Here is a 27,621-nt window from a genome sequence, read left to right as displayed (position 1 = left end):
AAAAGGAATTCGTATCACTTTACAAGGTCCCTGTAACACCTAAAGATTTTACAATTGTTTTAGATGCCATTCCCTCAGGTGTTGTTTTATTATTCAGGAACATGTCAAGACCCTCAGAGCCTACCTTCCATTAACCCTGTTGACTCATCAGTAGGAAAGAGCGATACGAACCTTGTTTCAGCAGGATGTTGTATCTAAATGTCATGCCTTATTGGAACGGATTTATTGATCATATCTGTTGGAAAAAGGTTTGGATGTTGCCACACACATACCTACTTGTTAACAAAATTAAGGAAGTTTCCTTTAAAATGATTCATAAATATTATCCTGCCAACCACTATATGAAGAAGTTTTAAGAAAAACATAAACTCAAGTTGTACATTTTGTAATTACCACCCAGAAACAGTGTTGCATCGTTTTTGGCATTGTATTCATGTAAGAATACTCTGGCAAGACATCAGTAGATTTATAATTGAACAGATTTATGAAAATTTTACACTATTATGGAGAGATGTACTGCTTGGACTCTTTACCTACGATAGAAATAAGCTGAAACAATTTTATGTAATTAATTTCATTATTCTTTTGACCAAATTTCACACAAATGTACATTTACAAACAAAACACCACATTTTCATACCTTACAAAATGAAATGTACCTGTATTCTAAGACAATTAAATACTCTACTAACAAAAAAAGTGTATGTATGTCCTTGTGTAACGTGATCTTGTATCCCCTAGCCCCGCCTCCAGCCCTTCCCCTAGCCCAATTGTCCTTTGTATATTATGTATATATACTTGTGTTCCCACATGTACTTCCTGTATTGATTTGTTGTTAATAAAATATATGTTTTAAATATCCGGGTGGGCTCCAAGATGGCAGCTTGAGCATATGCTTCCAACTTTTGAAAGATAGTTGAAAGTGTATTATTTTGAATTATCAAATTAATATTTTGCTTGCTAGAAATAACCAGATCATTTACGATTTAAGATTGTATTTTTCTAAATGTCACAGCGCGCTGATAGAAAGAGAAATCTTATGGCTAACACCTCAGCTAGCAATGCTCAGACTTCATCCAATATCATTATGCAGGAGTCAAATGCTTTGATTGACAACTGCCACAACTATACTGACCTGACAGACTCCATAGCTGTGTTTGAATACCCATACTAACATACTGTAGACTACATACTTAATGAGTATTGTAGAGAAATGCTATTTCTTATGAAGGTGACCAAACTATTGTTGATAAAGGGCTACAACTCAGAGTTGAGCCTGTGGGGTCCCCTACAGGATAGCTCCCGCATTACACTAATGGCCAAAACCAGCGCACACACACATGATCTCCGTTGTAGCTGAACGTTGAATGCCCGAAGAGGATTCTACGATGACGGACAGACAACTGAGCCAATGGCGGAAGACTACAGACTACACCCCAGCTGAACCAATCCAAAGATCCGATCTTCCAGAATCAACCTACTTTCTTTTCTATATAATAGTGGTGTACTGATTGTAACGGCCTCTTCTTCGTCTGCGCTTCCGTACGAACCAGCGGGAGAGCCGTAATTACGCTGTTCTAGATATCTTCACTCTGAATAAACTGTAGCTTGTCATACAATTTACCACCTTGTCTGAATCGATCCTTGACCGACTCGTCCGTCTACATATCTAATTACTAACAGTATATACTACATACTATTAAGTTTATTTTAGTATGCTGTAAATGGAACAGTATCTTTTCAGTTGAGAGTAGTATTTCTTGCTTTGCAACCTCTGGCTAGCTAGTTAGCATAACAAATTACTAGTTAGACATTTTACGACAACAGGTGTGTTCTTAAATTCAATCTGGAGTGCCAGAGTGGGCTCATAAATTCAGAGCTTTGTCAGATTGCCCGTTTGTAAATTCAGAGCGCACTGGATGCTCGGGCAGATTTGAGCGTTTTGACCTAACAACAGCAGTCAAGCACCCAAACTGTTTAGCTTGCTAGCTACTTCCAGACATAAATGAGAGAACACCCCACTCTGACCATTTTACTCGCCTTAACAGAGCTGGTTAGGCAGTTTTCATGTTACCCAGAGCGTTGGTGACTAACTGTTGCTGGCAACAATTTAATTAAGCTCGGAAGTTAAGGCCATTCAACCGGTATTGAGCGCTGATAAATTCATTATTCTGCGCTCAGTGCTCTGAAATCGGAATAGATAGCCAGAGAGAGTTTACAAAAGCACCCGAATGTCCATTGAGAACGCACACCTATACCATTTAGTTAAAAATGACGGGAATAATCAAGTCAATGGACTTTGGGAAGTTAGTTAGATAGCCTACAGATGGCAAGTTTTACATATAAATAGCCAACTAACGTAGGTAACGAGCTAACATACCGGTACATACTGCTGTAATGATATGCTATGTGGTTCATAAGGACAGCGGAACTAACATACCGGTACATACTGCTGTAATGATATGCTATGTGGTTCGTAAGGCCAGCGAAGCTAACAAATTATCAGCCAATATAACATGTAAGGTAACTTATTTGAAAAGTAATTACTTTATTACATTGCTCAACACTGTGTTAACATTTGTGATAATTATTTAAAGCAATGAATTTGTATCCGCTATCGTTGGACTTTGCATATTTTCCTCAATTTTCTTCAAATCTTAAAACGATGTGAAGCCACGGTAATTTCCCGAAGAATTGCATTTTGGACCTTAAAGTACGGAATTAGTGTCCTCTGCCTGTATACTTCATATTTTGGCGAATTTAGTACGATATCCGGGAAATTTTGCCATACTAACAATATCCATACTATGACCAAAAAGCATACTATATACTCTATTCCTGTCACAAACAGAACGGTTAGTGTGGGTAGTATGCTTATGACACTAGGGTTGCCAGGTCAAATAAAGAAATTGCCCAATGACCACTCAAAACCCACCCAAAAGGCCTGAAAATCAAATTGTATTGGTCACATACACATGGTAAACAGATGTTATTGCGAGTGTAGCGAAATGCTTATGCTTCTAGATCCGACAGTGCAGCGGTATCTAACAGGTAATATCTAAGAATTCCACAACAAAACCTAATATCTAACAAATTCCATAACAAAACCTAATACACACAATCTAGTAAAGAAATGGGATGAGAATATATAAGTATAAAATATGTGGATGAGCAGTGACAGAGCGGCTAAGATGCAATAGATAGTAAAGAATAGATAGTGAAGGATACAGTATACAGTACTACTGTACATATGAGGTGAGTCATGCCAGATATGTAAAGATTCTTAAAGTGGCATAATTAAAGTGACTAGTGTTCCATTTATTAAAGTGGCCAATGATATCTAGTCTGTAGGTAGTCAGCCGCCTCTCTGTGCTAGTGGTGGTGGTTTAACAATCTGATGGCTTCATTGTGGTTTCCTCAAAATAATCATTATTGCAAGCTATGACGACATAATAAAGTCATTTGAATTTGTGGCATTAGAAAAGATCATCTGCCCTTATTATACTCGGCATCCATCAGTGGATGTCGGTTTAACTCGTTTGACTGCTATGATTAAGCAATAATGCCAATATACCACGGCTAAGGGCTGTTCTTAAGCACAACAAAACGCAGAGGGCCTGGATATAGCGGTTAGCCGTGGTATATTGGCCATACACCATAAACACCCGGGGTGCCTTATCGCTATTATAAACTGGTTACCAATGTAATTAGAGCAGTAAAAAGTTATGTTTTGTCATACCTGTGGTATATGGTCTGATAAACCACAGCTTTCAGACCATCGATCACTACATCCCCAGAGGTTTGTGCTGACTGTACAGAGATTTACACAACCGGTTAAATGGCATCCCTTGAGAAGGTAAGAACCAGATGTATGTCAGGAGAAGTGCAGCATTATAGTAAGGAGATGTATACTTGGAATACAGAGGAGGAATGGAGGGAAAAGGAGAGGAAGAGGAGGTCTAAGAGAGGGAGGAAGAGGGTGAACTTGAGTTGATTAAAAATTGTGAACAAAGGGAGATGGTTTGTTAAAGTGGTAGAAAATGTAAGCAGAAGGAGATGAATACAGGAGGAGGAATGGAAGTGAAGGAGGGTGAAGTATCTGAGGTGGTAGGTGTGGTGAAGTTCTCGGAGCCTGAGGCTTACACCGAGGGTCAGGTTAAAGATGATTCTACGTTAGTAGGAGTGACGTTTTTGGAAAAAGTGGACCCCTGTCTCTTGGCTGATCCATTTGTGGGTTCAGGATGGGTGAAAACAGAGTTGGGTGCTGTGGAATCGGTGAGGGTAACCAGAAGTGGTCTTGTGATAATTCTTTGTGTTTCTGCTGGTTAGAGGGAGAAGGCGCTCTGTGTTAAACGAATGGGGGCAAGAGATGTGAATTGTTTTACTCTCAAGGAAAGGGCTCCACTGAAAGGAGTGATTACTAGGATAGAGGTAAATGTGAAAGTCGACCAACTGAACGGGAAGATTCTCAGTGCTTGTGATGCTTGTTGTTTGGTGTGACTCAGACAGGGTGGTTGAGTTGTGAAACAAAAGAGTCGTCTGTTCTGTGATGTTGAGTCTTTTCCCGACAAAGTGATGTTAGGATATAGGAGTTAATCTGTACAAACTTTTGTGTCGAATACATTACGTTGTTACAGGTGTCAAGCTTATGGGCATGTGGCAGCAGTGTGTAGGAGGGAGGTTCCTAGATGTTCCTATGTGGCAGCAGTGTGTAGGAGGGAGGTTCCTAGATGTTCCTATGTAGCAGCAGTGTGTAGGAGGGAGGTTCCTAGATGTTCCTATGTGGCAGCAGTATGTAGGAGGGAGGTTCCTAGATGTTCCCAAGTGGCAGCAGTGTGTAGGAGGGAGGTTCCTAGATGTTCCTATGTGGCAGCAGTGTGTAGGAGGGAGGTTCCTATGTGACAGCAGTGTGTAGGAGGGAGGTTCCTAGATGTTCCTATGTGGCAGCAGTGTGTAGGTGGGAGGTTCCTAGGCGTGAGAAGTGTGCAGAAGGGAATGAGACAAAGGAATGTGTAGCATTGTGTAGTAGTGGTATGTGTTAACTGTAGGGGTGCCCATGTGGCTGGGGATCAGAAATGCCCCATGTGAGAGAGGCAGGTTGAGGTTTCCAGGGTTAGAGTAGTGCAGAAGTTGACCTATGCTGAGGTAGTGAAGAAAGTAGAGGAAGATGGGTCAAGGGAGAGGGATCCTGAGAGGACTGGTGTGACTAGTAGATCTGTTCCAGAACAGAGGGAGGGATCCTGAGAGGACTGGTGTAGTAGATCTGTACCAGAACAGAGGGAGGGATCCTGAGAGGACTGGTGTAGTAGATCTGTACCAGAACAGAGGGAGGGGTCCTGATCTCCTTCCAACAGCCGTTACATTCACGGTGGGAACCACACATGCGGAGATCATCCGTTCACCTACTCTGCGTCTCACAAAGACAAGGTGGTTGGAACCAAAAATCTCAATTTTGGACCCATCGGATCAAAGGACAGATTTTCACCGGTTGAATGTCCACTGGTCGTGTTTCTTTGCCCAAGTAAGTCTCTTCTTATTATTGCTGTCCTTTAGTGGTGGTTTCTTTGCAGCAATTCAACCATGAAGGCCTGATTCACGCAGTCTCCTCTGAACAGTTGATGTTGAGATGTGTCTTTTACCTGAACTCTGTGAAGCATATATTTGGGCTGCAATTTCTGAGGCGTGTAACATTAATTAACTTATCCTCTGCAGCAGAAGTAACTCTGGGTCTTCCTTTCCTGTGGTGGTCCTCATGAGAGCCAGCTTCATCATAGCGCTTGATGGTGTTTTGTGACTGCACTTGAAATTTTCCGGATTGACTGACCCTCATGTCTTAAAGTAATGATGGGCTGTCGTTTCTCTTTGCTTATTTGAGCTGTTCTTACCATAATATGGACTTGGTCTTTTACTAAATAGGGCTATCTTCTGTATACCACCCCTACCTTGTCATAGCACAACTGCTTGACTCAAATGCAGGAAGATGGAAACTAGGCACACCTGTTAATATAAATGCATTCCAGGTGACTACCTGATGAAGCTGGTTGAGAGTATGCCAAGAGTGTGCAAAGCTGTCATCAAGGCAAAGGATGGCTACGTAGAAAAATCTCAAATATAAAATACAATGTAGAAAATAGTAACAATAAAGAAAACCCTGGAATGGGGAGGTGTGTCCAAACTATTGACTGGTACTGTATGTAAATGTGATATTTCTGTTTTGTATTTTTTATAAATATGCAAAAATGTCTCAAAACCAATTTTTTCTTTGTCACCTACACCACCCGATGTCACAGGAAGGCCATAAAGATCATCAAGGACAACAACCACCCGAGCCACTGCCTGTTCACCCCGCTATCATCCAGAAGGTGAGGTCAGTACAGGTGCATCAAAGCTGGGCCCGAGAGACTGAAAAACAGCTTCTATCTCAAGGCCATCAGACTGTTAAACAGCCACCACTAACATTGAGTGGCTGCTGCCAACACACTGACTCAACTCCAGCCACTTTAATAATGGGAATTGATGGGAAATGATGTAAAATATATCACTAGCCACTTTAAACAATGCTACCTAATATAATGTTTACATACCCTACATTATTCATCTCATATGTATACGTATATACTGTACTCTATATAATCTACTGCATCTTTATGTAATACATGTATCACTAGCCACTTTAACTATGCCACTTTGTTTACATACTCATCTCATATGTATATACTGCACTCGATGCCATCTACTGTATCTTGCCTATGCCGCTCTGTACCATCACTCACTCATATATCTTTATGTACATATTCTTTATCCCCTTACACTTGTGTCTATAAGGTAGTAGTTTTGGAATTGTTAGCTAGATTACTTGTTGGTTATTACTGCATTGTCGGAACTAGAGGCACAAGCATTTCGCTACACTCGCATTAACATCTGCTAACCATGTGTATGTGACAAATAACATTTGATTTGATTTGATTTGTATTGTGTGTAGATTGATGACGGAAAAACAATTTTATAAATTTTAGAATAAGGCTGTAAGGTGACAAAATGTGGAAAATGTCAACTGTGGAATTCAAGCGAACTGATCCCAGACAACCTCTCGAGATGGTCTCAGTTCGGTTTGCTTCAGGCTCCCTCAGACTCTTTTGAGGGTCTGAGTTCCTCTGGAGTGTTCACACTACAAAAAATTCAGTCTACCTCACTGAGTTCTCAAGAATTATATGAAAGGGACCACGTGTGAAAACACCCTTAGATCATTAATAAATACAGACTATTGACATTTTTCTATTATTACGTGGGGGACTTTTATTTAGAATATGGCCGAAATTCCGTGACCCGGCAGTAGTTTTTGCGTTGCTGGCGAGACATCGATGGAAAGTGTTTGACTTTGGGAAATCACCTTTCCAGTCAGTCTATTGTACAGTGTCAAAGGGTGACTTTTATTTTGAAGGTGAACCACCCAATACACTATTGCTGCTCACGACACGGTGATAACGGCGTCCGGTTGAGCAGAGCTCGCAGACATGGCGAACATTAGAAGTATCAAGGTTAGTAGATATCTATGGCAGAGAGCTTGTTAGTTACGGTTCTTTGGTGTTTTCAATTTCTGTCACATCAGGCGGTATATGTTAGCTGGGGTTTAGCTCTAGAATTGAGGAGAATACTGTAGTTTGTCAGTTGGACTCACTGTCAAGTTTATTTTGTGTTGCTAGCTAATGCCAGTGTGCACCTTCCCTCAATTGTTGTCGCCTTAGTTGACACATTGACGTACTGTCCTACTCCGTTTAAAGGTTATTTGGTGCAGGTTAGGGTTGCATGTTTTGCGCTGCAAAGCGAGCCAGTTATGGAAGGCTATCAGTCGGGCTTCCATCCAATTGGCGACAGATTTTCATGCGAATGTTCTAGAATCAACATAAATGAAATATGGGCTTTTTCAAACGGACTTCAGTGCGTGATGACGTAGTGCGCACAGTGTACTTTTTCGTTTAAATTATGCTATTTATTTATTTTACCTTTTATTTAACTAGGTAAGTCAGTTGTTAAGAACAAATTCTTATTTACAATGAGACCTACTCCGGGCCAAACCCTGACGACGCGGGGCCAATTGTGAGCCACCCACATCATGTCAAGCTACCTAAGACGGCAACACAGCATGACCAAAGACGGCTACACAGCATGACCAAAGACGGCAACAGAGCATGACCTAAGACGGCAACAGAGCATGACCTAAGACGGCAACAGAGCATGACCTAAGACGGCAACAGAGCATGACCTAAGACGGCAACAGAGCATGACCTAAGACGGCAACAGAGCCTGACCTAAGACGGCAACAGAGCCTGACCTAAGACGGCAACAGAGCATGACCTAAGACGGCAACAGAGCATGACCTAAGACGGCAACAGAGCATGACCTAAGACGGCAACAGAGCATGACCTAAGACGGCAACAGAGCATGACCTAAGACGGCAACAGAGCATGACCTAAGACGGCAACAGAGCATGACCTAAGACGGCAACAGAGCATGACCTAAGACGGCAACAGAGCATGACCTAAGACGGCAACAGAGCATGACCTAAGACGGCAACAGAGCATGACCTAAGACGGCAACAGAGCATGACCTAAGACGGCAACAGAGCATGACCTAAGACGGCAACAGAGCATGACCTAAGACGGCAACAGAGCATGACCTAAGACGGCAACACATGGCAGCAACATGACCACACAACATGACAACATGGTAGCAGCACAACATGACAACAACATGGTAGCAGCACAACATGACAACAACATGGTAGCAGCACAACATGACAACAACATGTTAGCAGCACAACATGACAACAACATGTTAGCAGCACAACATGACAACAACATGTTAGCAGCACAACATGGTAGCAGCACAAAACATGGTACAAACATTATTGGGCACAGACAACAGCACAAAGGGCAAGAAGGTAGAGACAACAGCACAAAGGGCAAGAAGGTAGTGACAACAATGCATCACATGAAGCAGTACCTTATGGTCTTGCCACCAGCGCTCTAGCCAACAGCTCTCAGATAGGCTACAGTGGGGGTAGGCTAGTCTACATGAAAAATGTCCACATGCTTCCCAGCTTAAACAGTTCGGAAGAGTTTGTGCATATATTATTAGGATGTGTTGGTAGTGGAGGTAATATGTACATGTAGGTAGGGGTAAAGTGACATTATAAACAGAGTAGTGTCAACGTATGTGTGTGTTGGAGTGTCATGGGGGAGAAGCTGTTCAGCAGTCTGATGGCTTGGGGGTAGAAGCTGTTCAGCAGTCTGATGGCTTGGTGGGAGAAGCTGTTCAGCAGTCTGATGGCTTGGGGGTAGAAGCTGTTCAGTAGTCTGATGGCTTGGGGGGGAGAGGCTGTTCAGTAGTCTGATGGCTTGGGGGGGGAGAGGCTGTAACTATAAAGGCTGCCTCTCCATGCCTCTTGGTCCTTGGCTTTGGGATAGTTAAAAGGCTGTCTCTCCATGCCTCTTGGTCCTAGACTTTGGGATAGTTAAAATGCTGTCTCTCCATGCCTCTTGGTCCTTGGCTTTGGGATAGTTAAAAGGCTGTCTCTCCATGCCTCTTGGTCCTAGACTTTGGGATAGTTAAAAGGCTGTCTCTCCATGCCTCTTGGTCCTTGGCTTTGGGATAGTTAAAAGGCTGTCTCTCCATGCCTCTTGGTCCTGGGCTTTGGGATAGTTAAAAGGCTAGAGGACCTGAGGGACCTACTGGATACATAACTTAACAGTATGTCTAACATGTATTGAGGTGCACAAACTTGGATTTATTTTATAAATGTTAAAATGAATTGTAAAACTGACAGACAGTGCAGAGACCTTAAAACCAGTGTAATGTGAGTTCTCCACCTGGTCTTGGTTAGGGTGTTGTTCACATCCATGTAGATATCAATTCTAATATATTTAGTCACCGTAATGCTGGTCATCCTACAAGGGCACAGTAAAAACTCCAATAACTGTTAACAGATTATGATACACATGACGTTTTAACCATTGGTTTTCTTTGAGAATTATCTACCCAATATAACATTGTACCCATTGGTCAAAATGGGTTTTTGATTGGACACCCTAGTGTGTGTGTGTGTGTGTGTGTGTGTGTGTGTGTGTGTGTGTGTGTGTGTGTCTGCATCCCTGCCTCTCGGTCCCCCTGACCTAAACCATGTCACCCCCAGGGTATGGTTGGCCTGGTGACAGGCGGTGCTTCAGGGCTGGGCCGGGCTACCGTGGAGAGGTTGGTGCAGCAGGGGGCATGTGCTGTGATTCTGGACCTTCCCTCTTCAGACGGACACACCCTGGCAGCCAGCCTCGGAGAACGCTGCACCTTTGCCCCCGCTGACGTGAGTCTGACCTTTCACCCCTAACCAATATTCCCTCTAAGCTGCGCACCTCCTCCAGGACTGCCATGCAGAAGAAACGCCACGCCGAGACGCAGGAGATTCAACTAAGCGGAGTTCACCCCGTTAGTTTGCACTACATAGATCAATGTGGGGTTTTTTATGTGACGGAATTATTATTTCTTTAACATTTGACCTTTATTTAACTAGGCAAGTCAGTTAAGAACAAATACTTTTTTTCAATGACGGCCTAGGAACAACATTATATCAGCCTCTTTTCAATGCAACAAACCAAAACACATCTAACTTTACAGGATTGAGTCTGATTTTGTTTTAGGAAAAGCGCAAAGGAGTAGAATTCTATTGGCTGCAGTAGCCCGCGAGCAGTCTGTCAATCACCCATGAGTGATCCGGTCAGAGCCGCTCCTGTGCACATTTGTTGATTTTCTTTACTAGTTAGCGAGTTGTTAGCCCAATTATACTGTAGATAAGTATAGGTCAGTAATGGGAAGTTAGCCTACTGCTTCCTACAAGAGCACAAAATGTGGAGGTTTCAAGCTGTCTCTGAAAAGTCAGTCAGCTAAACATATGATGTCTTAATTAAAGGGGCGGTGTTGTGTTTTGAAACAGGCTTAAATATGCCATTAAGCGAGTAGTTAGACGGGTAGCTTACATTGTCTAATTCTCTGTATGGTAATAATCATGAATTGTATTTTGTAAAGTGGTTTCTTGTGTCATACAATACAATCTACAGTCACCTATTTCAACACAATACAATCTACAGTCACCTATTTCAACACAATACAATCTACAGTCACCTATTTCAACACAATACAATCTACAGTCACCTATTTGGCCCATGGTGCTACAGATCAAGTTAAACACATTCATTCATGTCAAGCCCTTACTCATGTAAAAACTCTCATGCATTTTAGGTCTTCATTGAACACTACATTGAGGCTGACCCCTGCACTGTACTCTGTGACCCCTACCCTCTGTGACCCCTACTCCTTGTTCAGGAGTACTTTGCTCAGGCCAGTTTGGGAAACATCTAAACCCTGCCCCTCTGTGTCCTGGTTGTCTAGGTAACGTCGGAGGCAGATGTGCGTTCTGCGGTGGAGCTGGCCCGGCAGCGGTTTGGGAAGCTGGACCTGGCGGTGAACTGTGCTGGCATCGCCGTTGCCGTCAAGACTTATAACTTCAAAAAGGATGTTCCCCACAGTCTAGAAGACTTCACTAGAGTTATCACTGTAAGACATAGTCTGCTGCTTACTGAACCTACTGTCAGACTGTAGTATACTCTACATTACCAACAGTATGTAGACACCTGCTCGTCAAACATCTCATTCCAGAATCATGAGCATTAATATGTAGTCGGTCCTCCCCTTTGCTGCTATAACAGCCTCCACTCTTCTGGGAAGGCTTTCCACTAGATGTAGGAACATTGCTGCTACAACAGCCTCCACTCTTCTGGGAAGGCTTTCCACTAGATGTTGGAACTTTGCTGCAGGGACTTCCTCTGTGTGCTATTTTAGGCGGAGCTGTGAGTTTTAGGCACAGGAAATTGTTCATTTCGTCTGGATAGGCTAGAAAATGTGACATCCCTATGCAAATGTAGGGTCTGAAACCTGCCTCTTCTTGCCAGCGGTGAGATGGGGCTTTTAGGTATTATAAGACATGGGACCCTACGATGGTCACAGAGCGCTTTGTACACAAATGTCAATCGGAACTGCTCACAGCCCTCCAAATAGGGGACTTAACATCTAAAGCCTTGTTCACATTGGCAGTTTTGAAGTGACTCAAATCACAATTTTCCCACATCTGATTCTAATCTGTTATTTTTCCTGCAGTCTGACCAGCCCAAAAGCACATGGAATCAGATATTTCAAGCCAAATCTGATTCCTGGCCATGCAACTTGTCTGAACTGTTAAATCTGATTTATTTGCCCTCAAGTGGTTTTTAGACTATTTTGCATATTTTGTTGTTTGCTAGCTACTTTGTTGACAGTTGGACAGGAGGATGTGCTAGTTAACTAGCTTGTTAATTGTTGTTGTTTGCTAGCTACTTTGTTGACAGTTTGACAGGAGGATGTGCTAGTTAACTAGCTTGTTAATTGTTGTTTGCTAGTTACTCTGTTGACAGTTTGACAGGAGGATGTGCTAGTTAACTAGCTTGTTAATTGTTGTTGTTTGCTAGCTACTTTGTTGACAGTTTGACAGGAGGATGTGCTAGTTAACTAGCTTGTTAATTGTTGTTTGCTAGTTACTCTGTTGACAGTTTGACAGGAGGATGTGCTAGTTAACTAGCTTGTTAATTGTTGTTTGCTAGCTACTTTGTTGACAGTTGGACAGGAGGATGTGCTAGTTAACTAGCTTGTTAATTGTTGTTGTTTGCTAGTTACTCTGTTGACAGTTTGACAAGAGGATGTGCTAGTTAACTAGCTTGTTAATTGTTGTTGTTTGCTAGCTACTTTGTTGACAGTTTGACAGGAGGATGTGCTAGTTAACTAGCTTGTTAATTGTTGTTGTTTGCTAGCTACTTTGTTGACAGTTTGACAGGAGGATGTGCTAGTTAACTAGCTTGTTAATTGTTGTTTGCTAGCTACTTTGTTGACAGTTTGACAGGAGGATGTGCTAGTTAACTAGCTTGTTAATTGTTGTTTGCTAGCTACTTTGTTGACAGTTTGACAGGAGGATGTGCTAGTTAACTAGCTTGTTAATTGTTGTTGTTTGCTAGCTACTCTGTTGACAGTTTGACAGGAGGATGTGCTAGTTAACTAGCTTGTTAATTGTTGTTTGCTAGCTACTTTGTTGACAGTTTGACAAGAGGATGTGCTAGTTAACTAGCTTGTTAATTGTTGTTGTTTGCTAGTTACTCTGTTGACAGTTGGACAGGAGGATGTGCTAGTTAACTAGCTTGTTAATTGTTGTTGTTTGCTAGCTACTTTGTTGACAGTTTGACAAGAGGATGTGCTAGTTAACTAGCTTGTTAATTGTTGTTGTTTGCTAGCTACTCTGTTGACAGTTTGACAGGAGGATGTGCTAGTTAACTAGCTTGTTAATTGTTGTTTGCTAGCTACTTTGTTGACAGTTTGACAAGAGGATGTGCTAGTTAACTAGCTTGTTAATTGTTGTTGTTTGCTAGTTACTCTGTTGACAGTTGGACAGGAGGATGTGCTAGTTAACTAGCTTGTTAATTGTTGTTGTTTGCTAGTTACTCTGTTGACAGTTTGACAGGAGGATGTGCTAGTTAACTAGCTTGTTAATTGTTGTTTGCTAGCTACTCTGTTGACAGTTGGACAGGAGGATGTGCTAGCTAACTAGCTTGTTAATTGTTTGCTAGCTACTCTGACAGTTTGACAGGAGGATGTGCTGGCTAACTAGCTTGTTAATTGTTTGCTAGCTACTCTGACAGTTTGACAGGAGGATGTGCTGGCTAACTAGCTTGTTAATTGTTTACAAACAAATGAGTGAATGTGCTAGTAAGCTACCTAGCTAGCTAGTTGACTGCTGTGGCTAGCCAAAAAGGACTGAAAGTTTAATCATCTTATCCTTTGAGGCTTTAAAAGTGTCCTGACACTGATTTTGAACATTCAAAGCAACTGAGAAGCATCCATGACAGTCATTGTCACCTTATCTTGATACATAACTTCTGAGTGACAGGAAATATGAGCACAACAACCAATCAGCCTACGCCACTGCTCACACACCTGCCATTACTATGACAACTAGCGTAACCATGTCAACTAATGACTGCTGTCTGAAAACACACCATCTGATTTGGTCACTTGTAACTTGTTGGTTTTTTCATCCAAGGGGTGGATCAGCTTAATATGGCAAATTGTTGCTTCCATCAATGTAATTGTCTGCATAATTTACAATCCCCCATATATTTTTGGGGTAAATATATATATCAATATACATGTACACATATATACATACACACACCTATATAGATATACACACCTATATAGATATACACACACACACCTATATAGATATACATACCTATATAGATATACATACACACACCTATATAGATATACATACACACACCTATATAGATATACATACCTATATAGATATACATACACACCTATATAGATATACATACCTATATAGATATACATACACACCTATATAGATATACACACCTATATAGATATACACACCTATATAGATATACATACACACACCTATATAGATATACACACCTATATAGATATACATACACACACCTATATAGATACACACACCTATATAGATATACACACCTATATAGATATACACACCTATATAGATATACACACCTATATAGATATACACACCTATATAGATATACATACACACACCTATATAGATATACATACACACACCTATATAGATATACACACCTATATAGATATACACACCTATATAGATATACATACCTATATAGATATACATACACACACCTATATAGATATACATACACACCTATATAGATATACACATACCTATATAGATATACATACACACACCTATATAGATATACATACACACACCTATATAGATATACACACCTATATAGATATACATACCTATATAGATATACATACACACACCTATATAGATATACACACCTATATAGATATACACACCTATATAGATATACACACCTATATAGATATACACACCTATATAGATATACACACCTATATAGATATACACACCTATATAGATATACATACACACACCTATATAGATATACACACCTATATAGATATACACACCTATATAGCTATACATACACATACCTATATTGATATACATACACATACCTATATAGATATACATACACATACCTATATAGATATACATACACACACCTATATAGATATACATACACACACCTATATAGATATACATACCTATATAGATATACATACACACCTATATAGATATACACACCTATATAGATATACACACCTATATAGATATACATACACACACCTATATAGACATACATACACACCTATATATAGATATACATACTTTTTAAAGAATATCCCTTTATTATTCCCCCAAGCCCGACCACCCTTCCCCCAATTGGAGTAAACTAATAAACACTTAGGCTTCTACCTTCAGTTTATACACATTTTACAGACACAATCTATTTTACAATAGTTACATTTAGTTTGTTTTTATGTCCTTCCTCTATTTCTGATGTCCATCCAGTTTGATTTCTATTTGTAACTGCTGTTTCACAACATTTCTGAACCTTTATACATTTGACTTGTTGTTTGGGCAGTCAGTATTCCAAAACGAATTTAAAAAACAAAACTGATTTGATCTTTAAGGCCTGCAGTGTGAACAGGGCTTTAGAGAGGGGCCAGATCCAGGAACAACTCCTAGTCCAGCTATTCAATCTGTCTGGATGTAAAACTCACTGATTGGCCAGTGCACACACCTGGAGTGAGCAATATGTCCTACAGTGTGAACAAAGCGTTAGAGATTTTAAAAGCATAACCCATTTCACATACTTTAAAACTTTGTGTGTAGGTGAACATTGCAGGGACGTTTAATGTGATCCGATTGGCTGTTGGTGAGATGGGGAAGAACGAACCAGACGCAGACGGACACAGAGGCTGTATCATCAACACAGCAAGTGTAGCGGCCTATGATGGACAGGTACACACACACACACACGCACACCTGTGACCTATGATGGACAGGTACACACACACACACCTGTGACCTATGACGGACAGGTACACACACACACCTGTGACCTATGACGGACAGGTACACACACACACACCTGTGGCCTATGACGGACAGGTACACCCACACACACACACCTGCTAACAATCACTGACACTAAGATTGAATCATACTTCACCGGCTCCGACGCTCGTCGGATGTGGCAGGGCTTGCATACTATTACAGACTACAAAGGGAAGCAGAGCCGAGAGCTGCCCAGTGACACAAGCCTACCAGACGAGCTAAATAACTTCTATGCTCGCTTCGAGGCAAGTAACACTGAAACATGCATGAGAGCACCAGCTGTTCCAGACGACTGTGATCATGCTCTCCGCAGCCAATGTAAGATCTTTAAACATGTCAACAGTCAGAAGGCCGCAGGGCCAGACGGATTACCATGACCTGCACTGCGACCATGTGCTGAACAACTGGCAAGTGTCTTCACTGACATTTTCAACCTCTCCCTGTCCGAGTCTGAAATACCAACATAGTCCCTGTGCCCAAGAACACCAAGGTAACCTGCCTAAATGATTACCGACATGTAGCACTCTGTAGTCATGAAATTATTTGAAAGGCTGGTCATGGCTCACATCAACACCATCATCCCAGAATCCCTAGACCCACACCAATTTGCATACTGCACCAACAGATCCTCAGATGATGCCATCTCTATTGCACTCCACACTGCCCTTTCAGACCTGGACAAAAGGAACACCTATGTGAGAATGCTGTTCATTGACTACAGCTCAGTGTTCAACACCATAGTGCCCTCAAAGCTCATCACCAAGCTAAGGACCCTGGGACTAAACACCTCCCTCTGCAACTGGATCCTGGACTTCCTGACGGGCCATCCCCAGGTGGTAAGGGTAGGTAACAACACATCCGCCACGCTGATCCTCAACACGGGGGCCCCTCAGGGGTGCTTGCTTAGTCCCATCCTGTACTCCCTGTTCACCCACGACTGTGTGGCCAGGCACGACTCCAACACCATTAAGTTTGCTGACGACACAACAGTGGTAGGCCTGATCACCAACAGTGACACAATACCCCAACGACGAGACAGCCTATAGGGAGGAGGTCAGAGACATGGCCGTGTGGTGCCAGGATATCAACCTCTCCCTTAACGTGATCAAGACAATGGAGATGACTGTGGACTACAGAAAATGGAGGACCGAGCATGCCCCCATTCTCATCAACGGGGATGTAGTGGAGCAGGTTGAGAGCTTCAAGTTCCTCGATGTCCACGTCACCAACAAACTGTCATGGTCCAAACACACCAAGACAGTCATGAAGAGGGCACGACAAAGCCTATACCCCCTCAGGAGACTGACTAGATTTGGCATTGGTACTCAGATCCTCAAAAAGTTCTGCAGCTGCACCATCGAGAGCATCCTGACTTGTTGCATCACTGCCTGGTATGTGGCAACTGCTCGGCTTCCGACCACAAGGCACTACAGAGTGTAGTGCGTACGGCCCAGTACACTGGGGCCAAGCTTCCTGCCATCCAGAACCTCTATACCAGGCAGTGTCAGAGGAAGGCCCAAAAATGTGTCAGACCCGGTGGGTCAGACTCCAGCCACCCTAGTCATAAACTGTTCTCTCTGTTACTGCACAGCAAGTGGTACCAGAGCACCAAGTCTAGGTCCAAGAGGCTTCTAAAGAGATTATACCCCAAAGCCATAAGACTCCTGAATTGCCCCCCCCCCTCCCCCTTTACGCCCGCTGCTGTTATTATCTATGCATAGTCACTTTGATAACTCTACCTACATGTTCATATTACCTCGACTAACCGGTGACCCCGCACATTGACTCTGTACTGGTACCCCCTCTATATAGCCTCCACATTGACTCTGTACTGGTACCCCCTGTATATAGTCTCCACATTGACTCTGTACCGGTACCCCCTGTATATAGTCTCCACATTGACTCTGTTCCGGTACCCCCTGTATATAGTCTCCACATTGACTCTGTTCCGGTACCCCCTGTATATAGTCTCCACATTGACTCTGTACCGTAAAACCCTGTATATAGTCTCCACATTGACTCTGTACCGTAAAACCCTGTATATAGTCTCCACATTGACTCTGTACCGTAAAACCCTATATATAGCCTCCACATTGACTCTGTACCGTAAAACCCTGTATATAGCCTCCACATTGACTCTGTACCGTAAAACCCTGTATATAGTCTCCACATTGACTCTGTACCGTAAAACCCTGTATATAGCCTCCACATTGACTCTGTACCGGTACTTCCTGTATATAGCCTCCACATTGACTCTGTACCGTAACACCCTGTATATAGTCTCCACATTGACTCTGTACCGTAAAACCCTGTATATAGTCTCCACATTGACTCTGTACCGTAAAACCCTGTATATAGCCTCCACATTGACTCTGTACCGTAACACCCTGTATATAGCCTCACTATTGTTGTTTTACTGCTGCTCTTTAATTATGTTAACTTTTAAAAATATATATTATACTTAACCAACAATGCAGTTTTAAGAAAAATAAGTGTTAAGGGAGCATTTCACTGTAAAGGTTGTGTTCGGAGCACTTGACAAATAAAATCTGATTTGATGAAAGCTTCCCTCTCTCTCTCTCTCTGTCTCTCTAGGTGGGCCAGGCAGCGTACTCTGCGTCTAAAGGAGGTATCGTAGGAATGACTCTACCCATCGCTAGAGACCTGGCACCCATGGGCATCAGAGTGGTTACTATAGCACCCGGTCAGTACACACACACAGACACTGTATACAGACACACACTGTATACAGACACACACTGTATATAAATCAATTCAATTTGGTATTGGTCACATACATATTGATCAGATGGTATTGGTCACATACATATTGATCAGATGCTATTGGTCACATACATATTGATCAGATGCTATTGGTCACATACATATTGATCAGATGGTATTGGTCACATACATATTGATCAGATGGTATTGGTCACATACATATTGATCAGATGGTATTGGTCACATACATATTGATCAGATGGTATTGGTCACATACATATTGATCAGATGGTATTGGTCACATACATATTGATCAGATGGTATTGGTCACATACATATTGATCAGATGGTATTGGTCACATACATATTGATCAGATGGTATTGGTCACATACATATTGATCAGATGGTATTGGTCACATACATATTGATCAGATGGTATTGGTCACATACATATTGATCAGATGGTATTGGTCACATACATATTGATCAGATGGTATTGGTCACATACATATTGATCAGATGGTATTGGTCACATACATATTGATCAGATGGTATTGGTCACATACATATTGATCAGATGGTATTGGTCACATACATATTGATCAGATGGTATTGGTCACATACGTATTGATCAGATGGTATTGGTCACATACGTATTGATCAGATGGTATTGGTCACATACGTATTGATCAGATGGTATTGGTCACATACGTATTGATCAGATAGTATTGGTCACATACGTATTGATCAGATGGTATTGGTCACATACGTATTGATTTATTTATTTTATTTATTTTACCTTTATTTAACCAGGTAGGCAAGTTGAGAACAAGTTCTCATTTACAATTGCGACCTGGCCAAGATAAAGCAAAGCAGTTCGACAGATAAAACGACACAGAGTTACACATGGAGTAAAAACAAACATACAGTCAATAATGCAGTATAAACAAGTCTATATACAATGTGAGCAAATGAGGTGAGAAGGGAGGTAAAGGCAAAAAAGGCCAAGATGGCAAAGTAAATACAATATAGCAAGTAAAATACTGGAATGGTAGTTTTGCAATGGAAGAATGTGCAAAGTAGAAATAAAAAAATAATGGGGTGCAAAGGAGCAAAATAAATAAATTAATTAAAATTAAATACAGTTGGGAAAGAGGTAGTTGTTTGGGCTAAATTATAGGTGGGCTATGTACAGGTGCAGTAATCTGTGAGCTGCTCTGACAGTTGGTGCTTAAAGCTAGTGAGGGAGATAAGTGTTTCCAGTTTCAGAGATTTTTGTAGTTCGTTCCAGTCATTGGCAGCAGAGAACTGGAAGGAGAGGCGGCCAAAGAAAGAATTGGTTTTGGGGGTGACTAGAGAGATATACCTGCTGGAGCGTGTGCTACAGGTGGGAGATGCTATGGTGACCAGCGAGCTGAGATAAGGGGGGACTTTACCTAGCAGGGTCTTGTAGATGACATGGAGCCAGTGGGTTTGGCGACGAGTATGAAGCGAGGGCCAGCCAACGAGAGCGTACAGGTCGCAATGGTGGGTAGTATATGGGGCTTTGGTGATAAAACGGATTGCACTGTGATAGACTGCATCCAATTTGTTGAGTAGGGTATTGGAGGCTATTTTGTAAATGACATCGCCAAAGTCGAGGATTGGTAGGATGGTCAGTTTTACAAGGGTATGTTTGGCAGCATGAGTGAAGGATGCTTTGTTGCGAAATAGGAAGCCAATTCTAGATTTAACTTTGGATTGGAGATGTTTGATATGGGTCTGGAAGGAGAGTTTACAATCTAACCAGACACCTAAGTATTTGTAGTTGTCCACGTATTCTAAGTCAGAGCCGTCCAAAGTAGTGATGTTGGACAGGCGGGTAGGTGCAGGTAGCGATCGGTTGAAGAGCATGCATTTAGTTTTACTTGTATTTAAGAGCAATTGGAGGCCACGGAAGGAGAGTTGTATGGCATTGAAGCTTGCCTGGAGGGTTGTTAACACAGTGTCCAGAGAAGGGCCGGAAGTATACAGAATGGTGTCGTCTGCGTAGAGGTGGATCAGGGACTCACCAGCAGCAAGAGCGACCTCATTGATGTATACAGAGAAGAGAGTGACCAAGAGAGTATTGATCAGATGGTATTGGTCACATACGTATTGATCAGATGGTATTGGTCACGTATTGATCAGATGGTATTGGTCACATACGTATTGATCAGATGGTATTGGTCACATACGTATTGATCAGATGGTATTGGTCACATACGTATTGATCAGATGGTATTGGTCACATACGTATTGATCAGATGGTATTGGTCACATACGTATTGATCAGATGGTATTGGTCACATACGTATTGATCAGATGGTATTGGTCACATACGTATTGATCAGATGGTATTGGTCACATACGTATTGATCAGATGGTATTGGTCACATACGTATTGATCAGATGGTATTGGTCACATACGTATTGATCAGATGGTATTGGTCACATACGTATTGATCAGATGGTATTGGTCACATACGTATTGATCAGATGGTATTGGTCACATACGTATTGATCAGATGGTATTGGTCACATACGTATTGATCAGATGGTATTGGTCACATACGTATTGATCAGATGGTATTGGTCACATACGTATTGATCAGATGGTATTGGTCACATACGTATTGATCAGATGGTATTGGTCACATACGTATTGATCAGATGGTATTGGTCACATACGTATTGATCAGATGGTATTGGTCACATACGTATTGATCAGATGGTATTGGTCACATACGTATTGATCAGATGGTATTGGTCACATACGTATTGATCAGATGGTATTGGTCACATACGTATTGATCAGATGGTATTGGTCACATACGTATTGATCAGATGGTATTGGTCACATACGTATTGATCAGATGGTATTGGTCACATACGTATTGATCAGATGGTATTGGTCACATACGTATTGATCAGATGGTATTGGTCACATACGTATTGATCAGATGGTATTGGTCACATACGTATTGATCAGATGGTATTGGTCACATACGTATTGATCAGATGGTATTGGTCACATACGTATTGATCAGATGGTATTGGTCACATACGTATTGATCAGATGGTATTGGTCACATACGTATTGATCAGATGGTATTGGTCACATACGTATTGATCAGATGGTATTGGTCACATACGTATTGATCAGATGGTATTGGTCACATACGTATTGATCAGATGGTATTGGTCACATACGTATTGATCAGATGGTATTGGTCACGGATCCAGCGGGTGGTATTGGTTTCGCATATTGATCAGATGCTATTGGTCGCATATTGATCAGATGCTATTGGTCGCATATTGATCAGATGCTATTGGTCGCGTATTGATCAGATGCTATTGGTCGTGTATTCAGCAGATGGTAAATGTCACATTCAGCAGATGGCATTGGGCGCGTATTCGTATTCAGCAGATGGTATTGGGCGCGTATTCAGCAGATGGCATTGGTCAGGTATTGGGCACGTATTCGTATTCAGCAGATGGTATTGGGCGCGTATTCGTATTCCGCAGATGGTATTTGTCACATATTCAGCAGATGGTATTTGTCACATATTGATCAGATGCTATTGGTCACATATTCATCAGATGCTATTGGTCACATATTCATCAGATGCTATTGGTCACATATTCAGCAGATGCTATTGGTCACATATTCAGCAGATGCTATTGGTCACATATTCAGCAGATGCTATTGGTCACATATTCAGCAGATGCTATTGGTCACATATTCAGCAGATGCTATTGGTCACATACATATTGATCAGATGCTATTGGTCACATACATATTGATCAGATGCTATTGGTCACATACATATTGATCAGATGCTATTGGTCACATACATATTGATCAGATGCTATTGGTCACATACATATTGATCAGATGCTATTGGTCACATACATATTGATCAGATGCTATTGGTCACATACATATTGATCAGATGCTATTGGTCACATACATATTGATCAGATGCTATTGGTCACATATTGATCAGATGCTATTGGTCACATATTGATCAGATGCTATTGGTCACATATTGATCAGATGCTATTGGTCACATATTGATCAGATGCTATTGGTCACATATTGATCAGATGCTATTGGTCACATATTGATCAGATGCTATTGGTCACATATTGATGAACTTGAAACAAGCTTTATTAGTATTTAATCAGAGACATTAACATGAGCCCTCCTTCCTTCCTTCCCCAGGTCTGTTTGCTACTCCTCTCCTGGCAGGTCTACCTGAGAAGGTATACTAACCCCCCCACCTCTCTCTCTGTATACAACTCTCTCACTATACTACCCCCCCACCTCTCTCTCTGTATACAACTTTCTCACTATACTACCCCCCCACCTCTCTCTATACTAACCCCCCCACCTCTCTCTATACTAACCCCCCCACACCTCTCTCTCTATACTAACCCCCCCACACCTCTCTCTCTATAATAACCCCCCACCTCTCTCTATAATAACCCCCCCACCTCTCTCTATAATAACCCCCCAACCCCTGTCTCTCTATAATAACCCCCCCACCTCTCTCTATAATAACCCCCCCACCTCTCTCTATAATAACCCCCCCACCTCTCTCTCTATAATAACCCCCCACCCCTCTCTCTATAATAACCCCCCCACCCCTCTCTCTATAATAACCCCCCCACCTCTCTCTCTATATACAACTCTCTCACTATACTACCCCCCCACCCCTCTCTATAATAACCCCCCCCCCCCCACACCTCTCTCTCTATACTAACCCCCCCACACCTCTCTCTATACTAACCCCCCAACCCCTGTCTCTCTATAATAACCCCCCCACCTCTCTCTCTATAATAACCCCCCCCACCTCTCTCTATAATAACCCCCCCACCCCTCTCTCTATAATAACCCCCCCACCCCTCTCTCTATAATAACCCCCCCACCCCTCTCTCTATAATAACCCCCCCACCCCTCTCTCTATAATAACCCCCCCACCCCTCTCTCTATACTACCCCCCCACCCCTCTCTCTATACTACCCCCCACCCCTCTCTCTATACTACCCCCCCACTCCTCTCTCTATAATAACCCCCCCCACCCCTCTCTCTATACTACCCCCCCACCCCTCTCTCTATACTACCCCCCCACCCCTCTCTCTATACTACCCCCCCACACCTCTCTCTATACTACCCCCCCACACCTCTCTCTCTACTACCCCCCCCACACCTCTCTCTACTACCCCCCTCACACCTCTCTCTATACTACCCCCCCACACCTCTCTCTATACTACCCCCCCACACCTCTCTCTATACTACCCCCCCACACCTCTCTCTATACTACCCCCCCACACCTCTCTCTATAATAACCCCCCCCACCCCTCTCTCTATACTAACCCCCCACCCCTCTTTCTATACTAACCCCCCACCTCTCTCTCTCTCTAATAATACCCCCACACCTCTCTCTATACTAACCCCCCACCTCTCTCTCTCTAATAATACCCCCACACCTCTCTCTATACTAACCCCCCACCCCTCTTTCTATACTAACCCCCCACCTCTCTCTCTCTCTCTAATAATACCCCCACACCTCTCTCTATACTAACCCCCCACCCCTCTTTCTATACTAACCCCCCACCTCTCTCTCTCTCTAATAATACCCCCACACCTCTCTCTATACTAACCCCCCACCTCTCTATATACACCTCTCTATAATAACCCCCCCACACCTCTCTCTCTCCCTCCCCAGGTGCAGTCGTTCCTGGCCCGTCAGGTGCCCTTCCCGTCCCGCCTGGGAGACCCTGCAGAGTTTGCTCACCTGGTGACATCACTGGCTGAGAACCCCATGATCAACGGAGAGGTCATCAGGCTGGACGGAGCCATCCGCATGCAGCCCTGATGGGGGGAGGGTCTAGTGGGGAGTACAGTTCCATTTCAGTCATTTAGCAGATGCTCTTATCCAGAGCCACTTAGTGAGTGCATACATTCATTGGTACTGGTCCCCCGTGGGAATCGAGCCCACAACCCTGGCGTTGCCAGTGCCTTGCTCCACCCACTGAGCCACACGGGACATTTGGACACAAAATGGAATGTGAAACTGTAACACATGTACCCCTACTGTAGCTCAAATGAATGTTTGTGTGTTTCTGTTGTTCATATCCACAGCACTACAGTACTCCGCTATGCTCTCTGTGGTTTTGTAACTAATAAAAAACCTCATCCTCTGCTGTCTATCACACTTTCTCCTCAACAATACGAACATGGTAAGTTTTTCCAACAGGTTCAGCTGAAATGATGCCACTGCAACAATAGAATGTTGTAGAGAACACATCAGGGCAGCACATCAGGGCAGCACATTAGGATGATAGATGTAATCTACTCCATTAGGATGATAGATGTAATCTACTCCATTAGGATGATAGATGTAATCTACTCCATTAGGATGATAGATGTAATCGTCTCCTCCACTAGGATGATAGATGTAATCATCTCCTCCATTAGGATGATAGATGTAATCGTCTCCTCCATTAGGATGATAGATGTAATCGTCTCCTCCATTAGGATGATAGATGTAATCGTCTCCTCCATTAGGATGATAGATGTAATCGTCTCCTCCATTAGGATGATAGATGTAATCGTCTCCTCCATTAGGATGATAGATGTAATCGTCTCCTCCATTAGGATGATAGATGTAATCGTCTCCTCCATTAGGATGATAGATGTAATCGTCTCCTCCATTAGGATGATAGATGTAATCGTCTCCTCCATTAGGATGATAGATGTAATCGTCTCCTCCATTAGGATGATAGATGTAATCGTCTCCTCCATTAGGATGATAGATGTAATCGTCTCCATTAGGATGATAGATGTAATCGTCTCCTCCACTAGGATGATAGATGTAATCGTCTCCTCCAGGATGATAGATGTAATCGTCTCCATTAGGATGATAGATGTAATCGTCTCCTCCATTAGGATGATAGATGTAATCGTCTCCTCCATTAGGATGATAGATGTAATCGTCTCCTCCATTAGGATGATAGATGTAATCGTCTCCTCCAGGATGATAGATGTAATCGTCTCCTCCATTAGGATGATAGATGTAATCGTCTCCTCCACTAGGATGATAGATGTAATCATCTCCTCCACTAGGATGATAGATGTAATCGTCTCCTCCATTAGGATGATAGATGTAATCATCTCCTCCATTAGGATGATAGATGTAATCGTCTCCTCCATTAGGATGATAGATGTAATCGTCTCCTCCATTAGGATGATAGATGTAATCGTCTCCATTAGGATGATAGATGTAATCGTCTCCTCCACTAGGATGATAGATGTAATCGTCTCCTCCACTAGGATGATAGATGTAATCGTCTCCTCCAGGATGATAGATGTAATCGTCTCCATTAGGATGATAGATGTAATCGTCTCCTCCATTAGGATGATAGATGTAATCGTCTCCTCCATTAGGATGATAGATGTAATCGTCTCCTCCATTAGGATGATAGATGTAATCGTCTCCTCCAGGATGATAGATGTAATCGTCTCCTCCATTAGGATGATAGATGTAATCGTCTCCTCCACTAGGATGATAGATGTAATCATCTCCACTAGGATGATAGATGTAATCGTCTCCTCCATTAGGATGATAGATGTAATCATCTCCTCCATTAGGATGATAGATGTAATCGTCTCCTCCATTAGGATGATAGATGTAATCATCTCCTCCACTAGGATGATAGATGTAATCGTCTCCTCCACTAGGATGATAGATGTAATCGTCTCCTCCAGGATGATAGATGTAATCGTCTCCTCCATTAGGATGATAGATGTAATCGTCTCCTCCATTAGGATGATAGATGTAATCGTCTCCTCCAGGATGATAGATGTAATCGTCTCCTCCATTAGGATGATAGATGTAATCGTCTCCATTAGGATGATAGATGTAATCGTCTCCTCCAGGATGATAGATGTAATCGTCTCCTCCAGGATGATAGATGTAATCGTCTCCTCCAGGATGATAGATGTAATCGTCTCCTCCAGGATGATAGATGTAACATACTTCTCCTCCAGGATGATAGATGTAATCGTCTCCTCCATTAGGATGATAGATGTAACATACTTCTCCTCCAGGATGATAGATGTAACATACTTCTCCATTAGGATGATAGATGTAACATACTTCTCCTCCAGGATGTTAGATGTAATCGTCTCCTCCAGGATGATAGATGTAATCGTCTCCTCCAGGATGATAGATGTAATCGTCTCCTCCATTAGGATGATAGATGTAACATACTTCTCCTCCAGGATGATAGATGTAATCGTCTCCTCCAGGATGATAGATGTAATCGTCTGCTCCACTAGGATGATAGATGTAACATACTTCTCCATTAGGATGATAGATGTAATCGTCTCCTCCAGGATGATAGATGTAATCGTCTCCTCCAGGATGATAGATGTAATCGTCTCCTCCAGGATGATAGATGTAATCGTCTCCTCCAGGATGATAGATGTAATCGTCTCCTCCAGGATGATAGATGTAATCGTCTCCTCCAGGATGATAGATGTAATCGTCTCCTCCAGGATGATAGATGTAATCGTCTCCTCCAGGATGATAGATGTAACATACTTCTCCATTAGGATGATAGATGTAACATACTTCTCCTCCAGGATGATAGATGTAACATACTTCTCCTCCAGGATGATAGATGTAACATACTTCTCCTCCAGGATGATAGATGTAATCGTCTCCTCCAGGATGATAGATGTAAT

General features: G+C 42.3%; 1 protein-coding gene across 1 annotated transcript; it reads left to right on the top strand.

Annotated features, from left to right (window-relative positions):
* The first annotated feature begins 7,343 nt into the window (after positions 1–7,343).
* hsd17b10 (hydroxysteroid (17-beta) dehydrogenase 10) lies at positions 7,344–25,074 on the top strand. The gene is made up of 7 exons (XM_020477627.2): positions 7,344–7,538; positions 10,193–10,357; positions 11,440–11,604; positions 15,896–16,024; positions 18,716–18,824; positions 23,092–23,132; positions 24,599–25,074. Exons 1-7 carry the CDS (start codon positions 7,515–7,517, stop codon positions 24,746–24,748), a joined length of 783 nt encoding a protein of 260 aa, XP_020333216.2. The 5' UTR covers positions 7,344–7,514; the 3' UTR covers positions 24,749–25,074.
* The last annotated feature ends 2,547 nt before the right edge of the window (positions 25,075–27,621 follow it).

Source organism: Oncorhynchus kisutch, linkage group LG24, assembly GCF_002021735.2.
Source record: "Oncorhynchus kisutch isolate 150728-3 linkage group LG24, Okis_V2, whole genome shotgun sequence".
Taxonomy (NCBI): Eukaryota; Metazoa; Chordata; class Actinopteri; order Salmoniformes; family Salmonidae; genus Oncorhynchus; species Oncorhynchus kisutch.
This window is presented reverse-complemented; position numbering and strand designations above follow the sequence as displayed.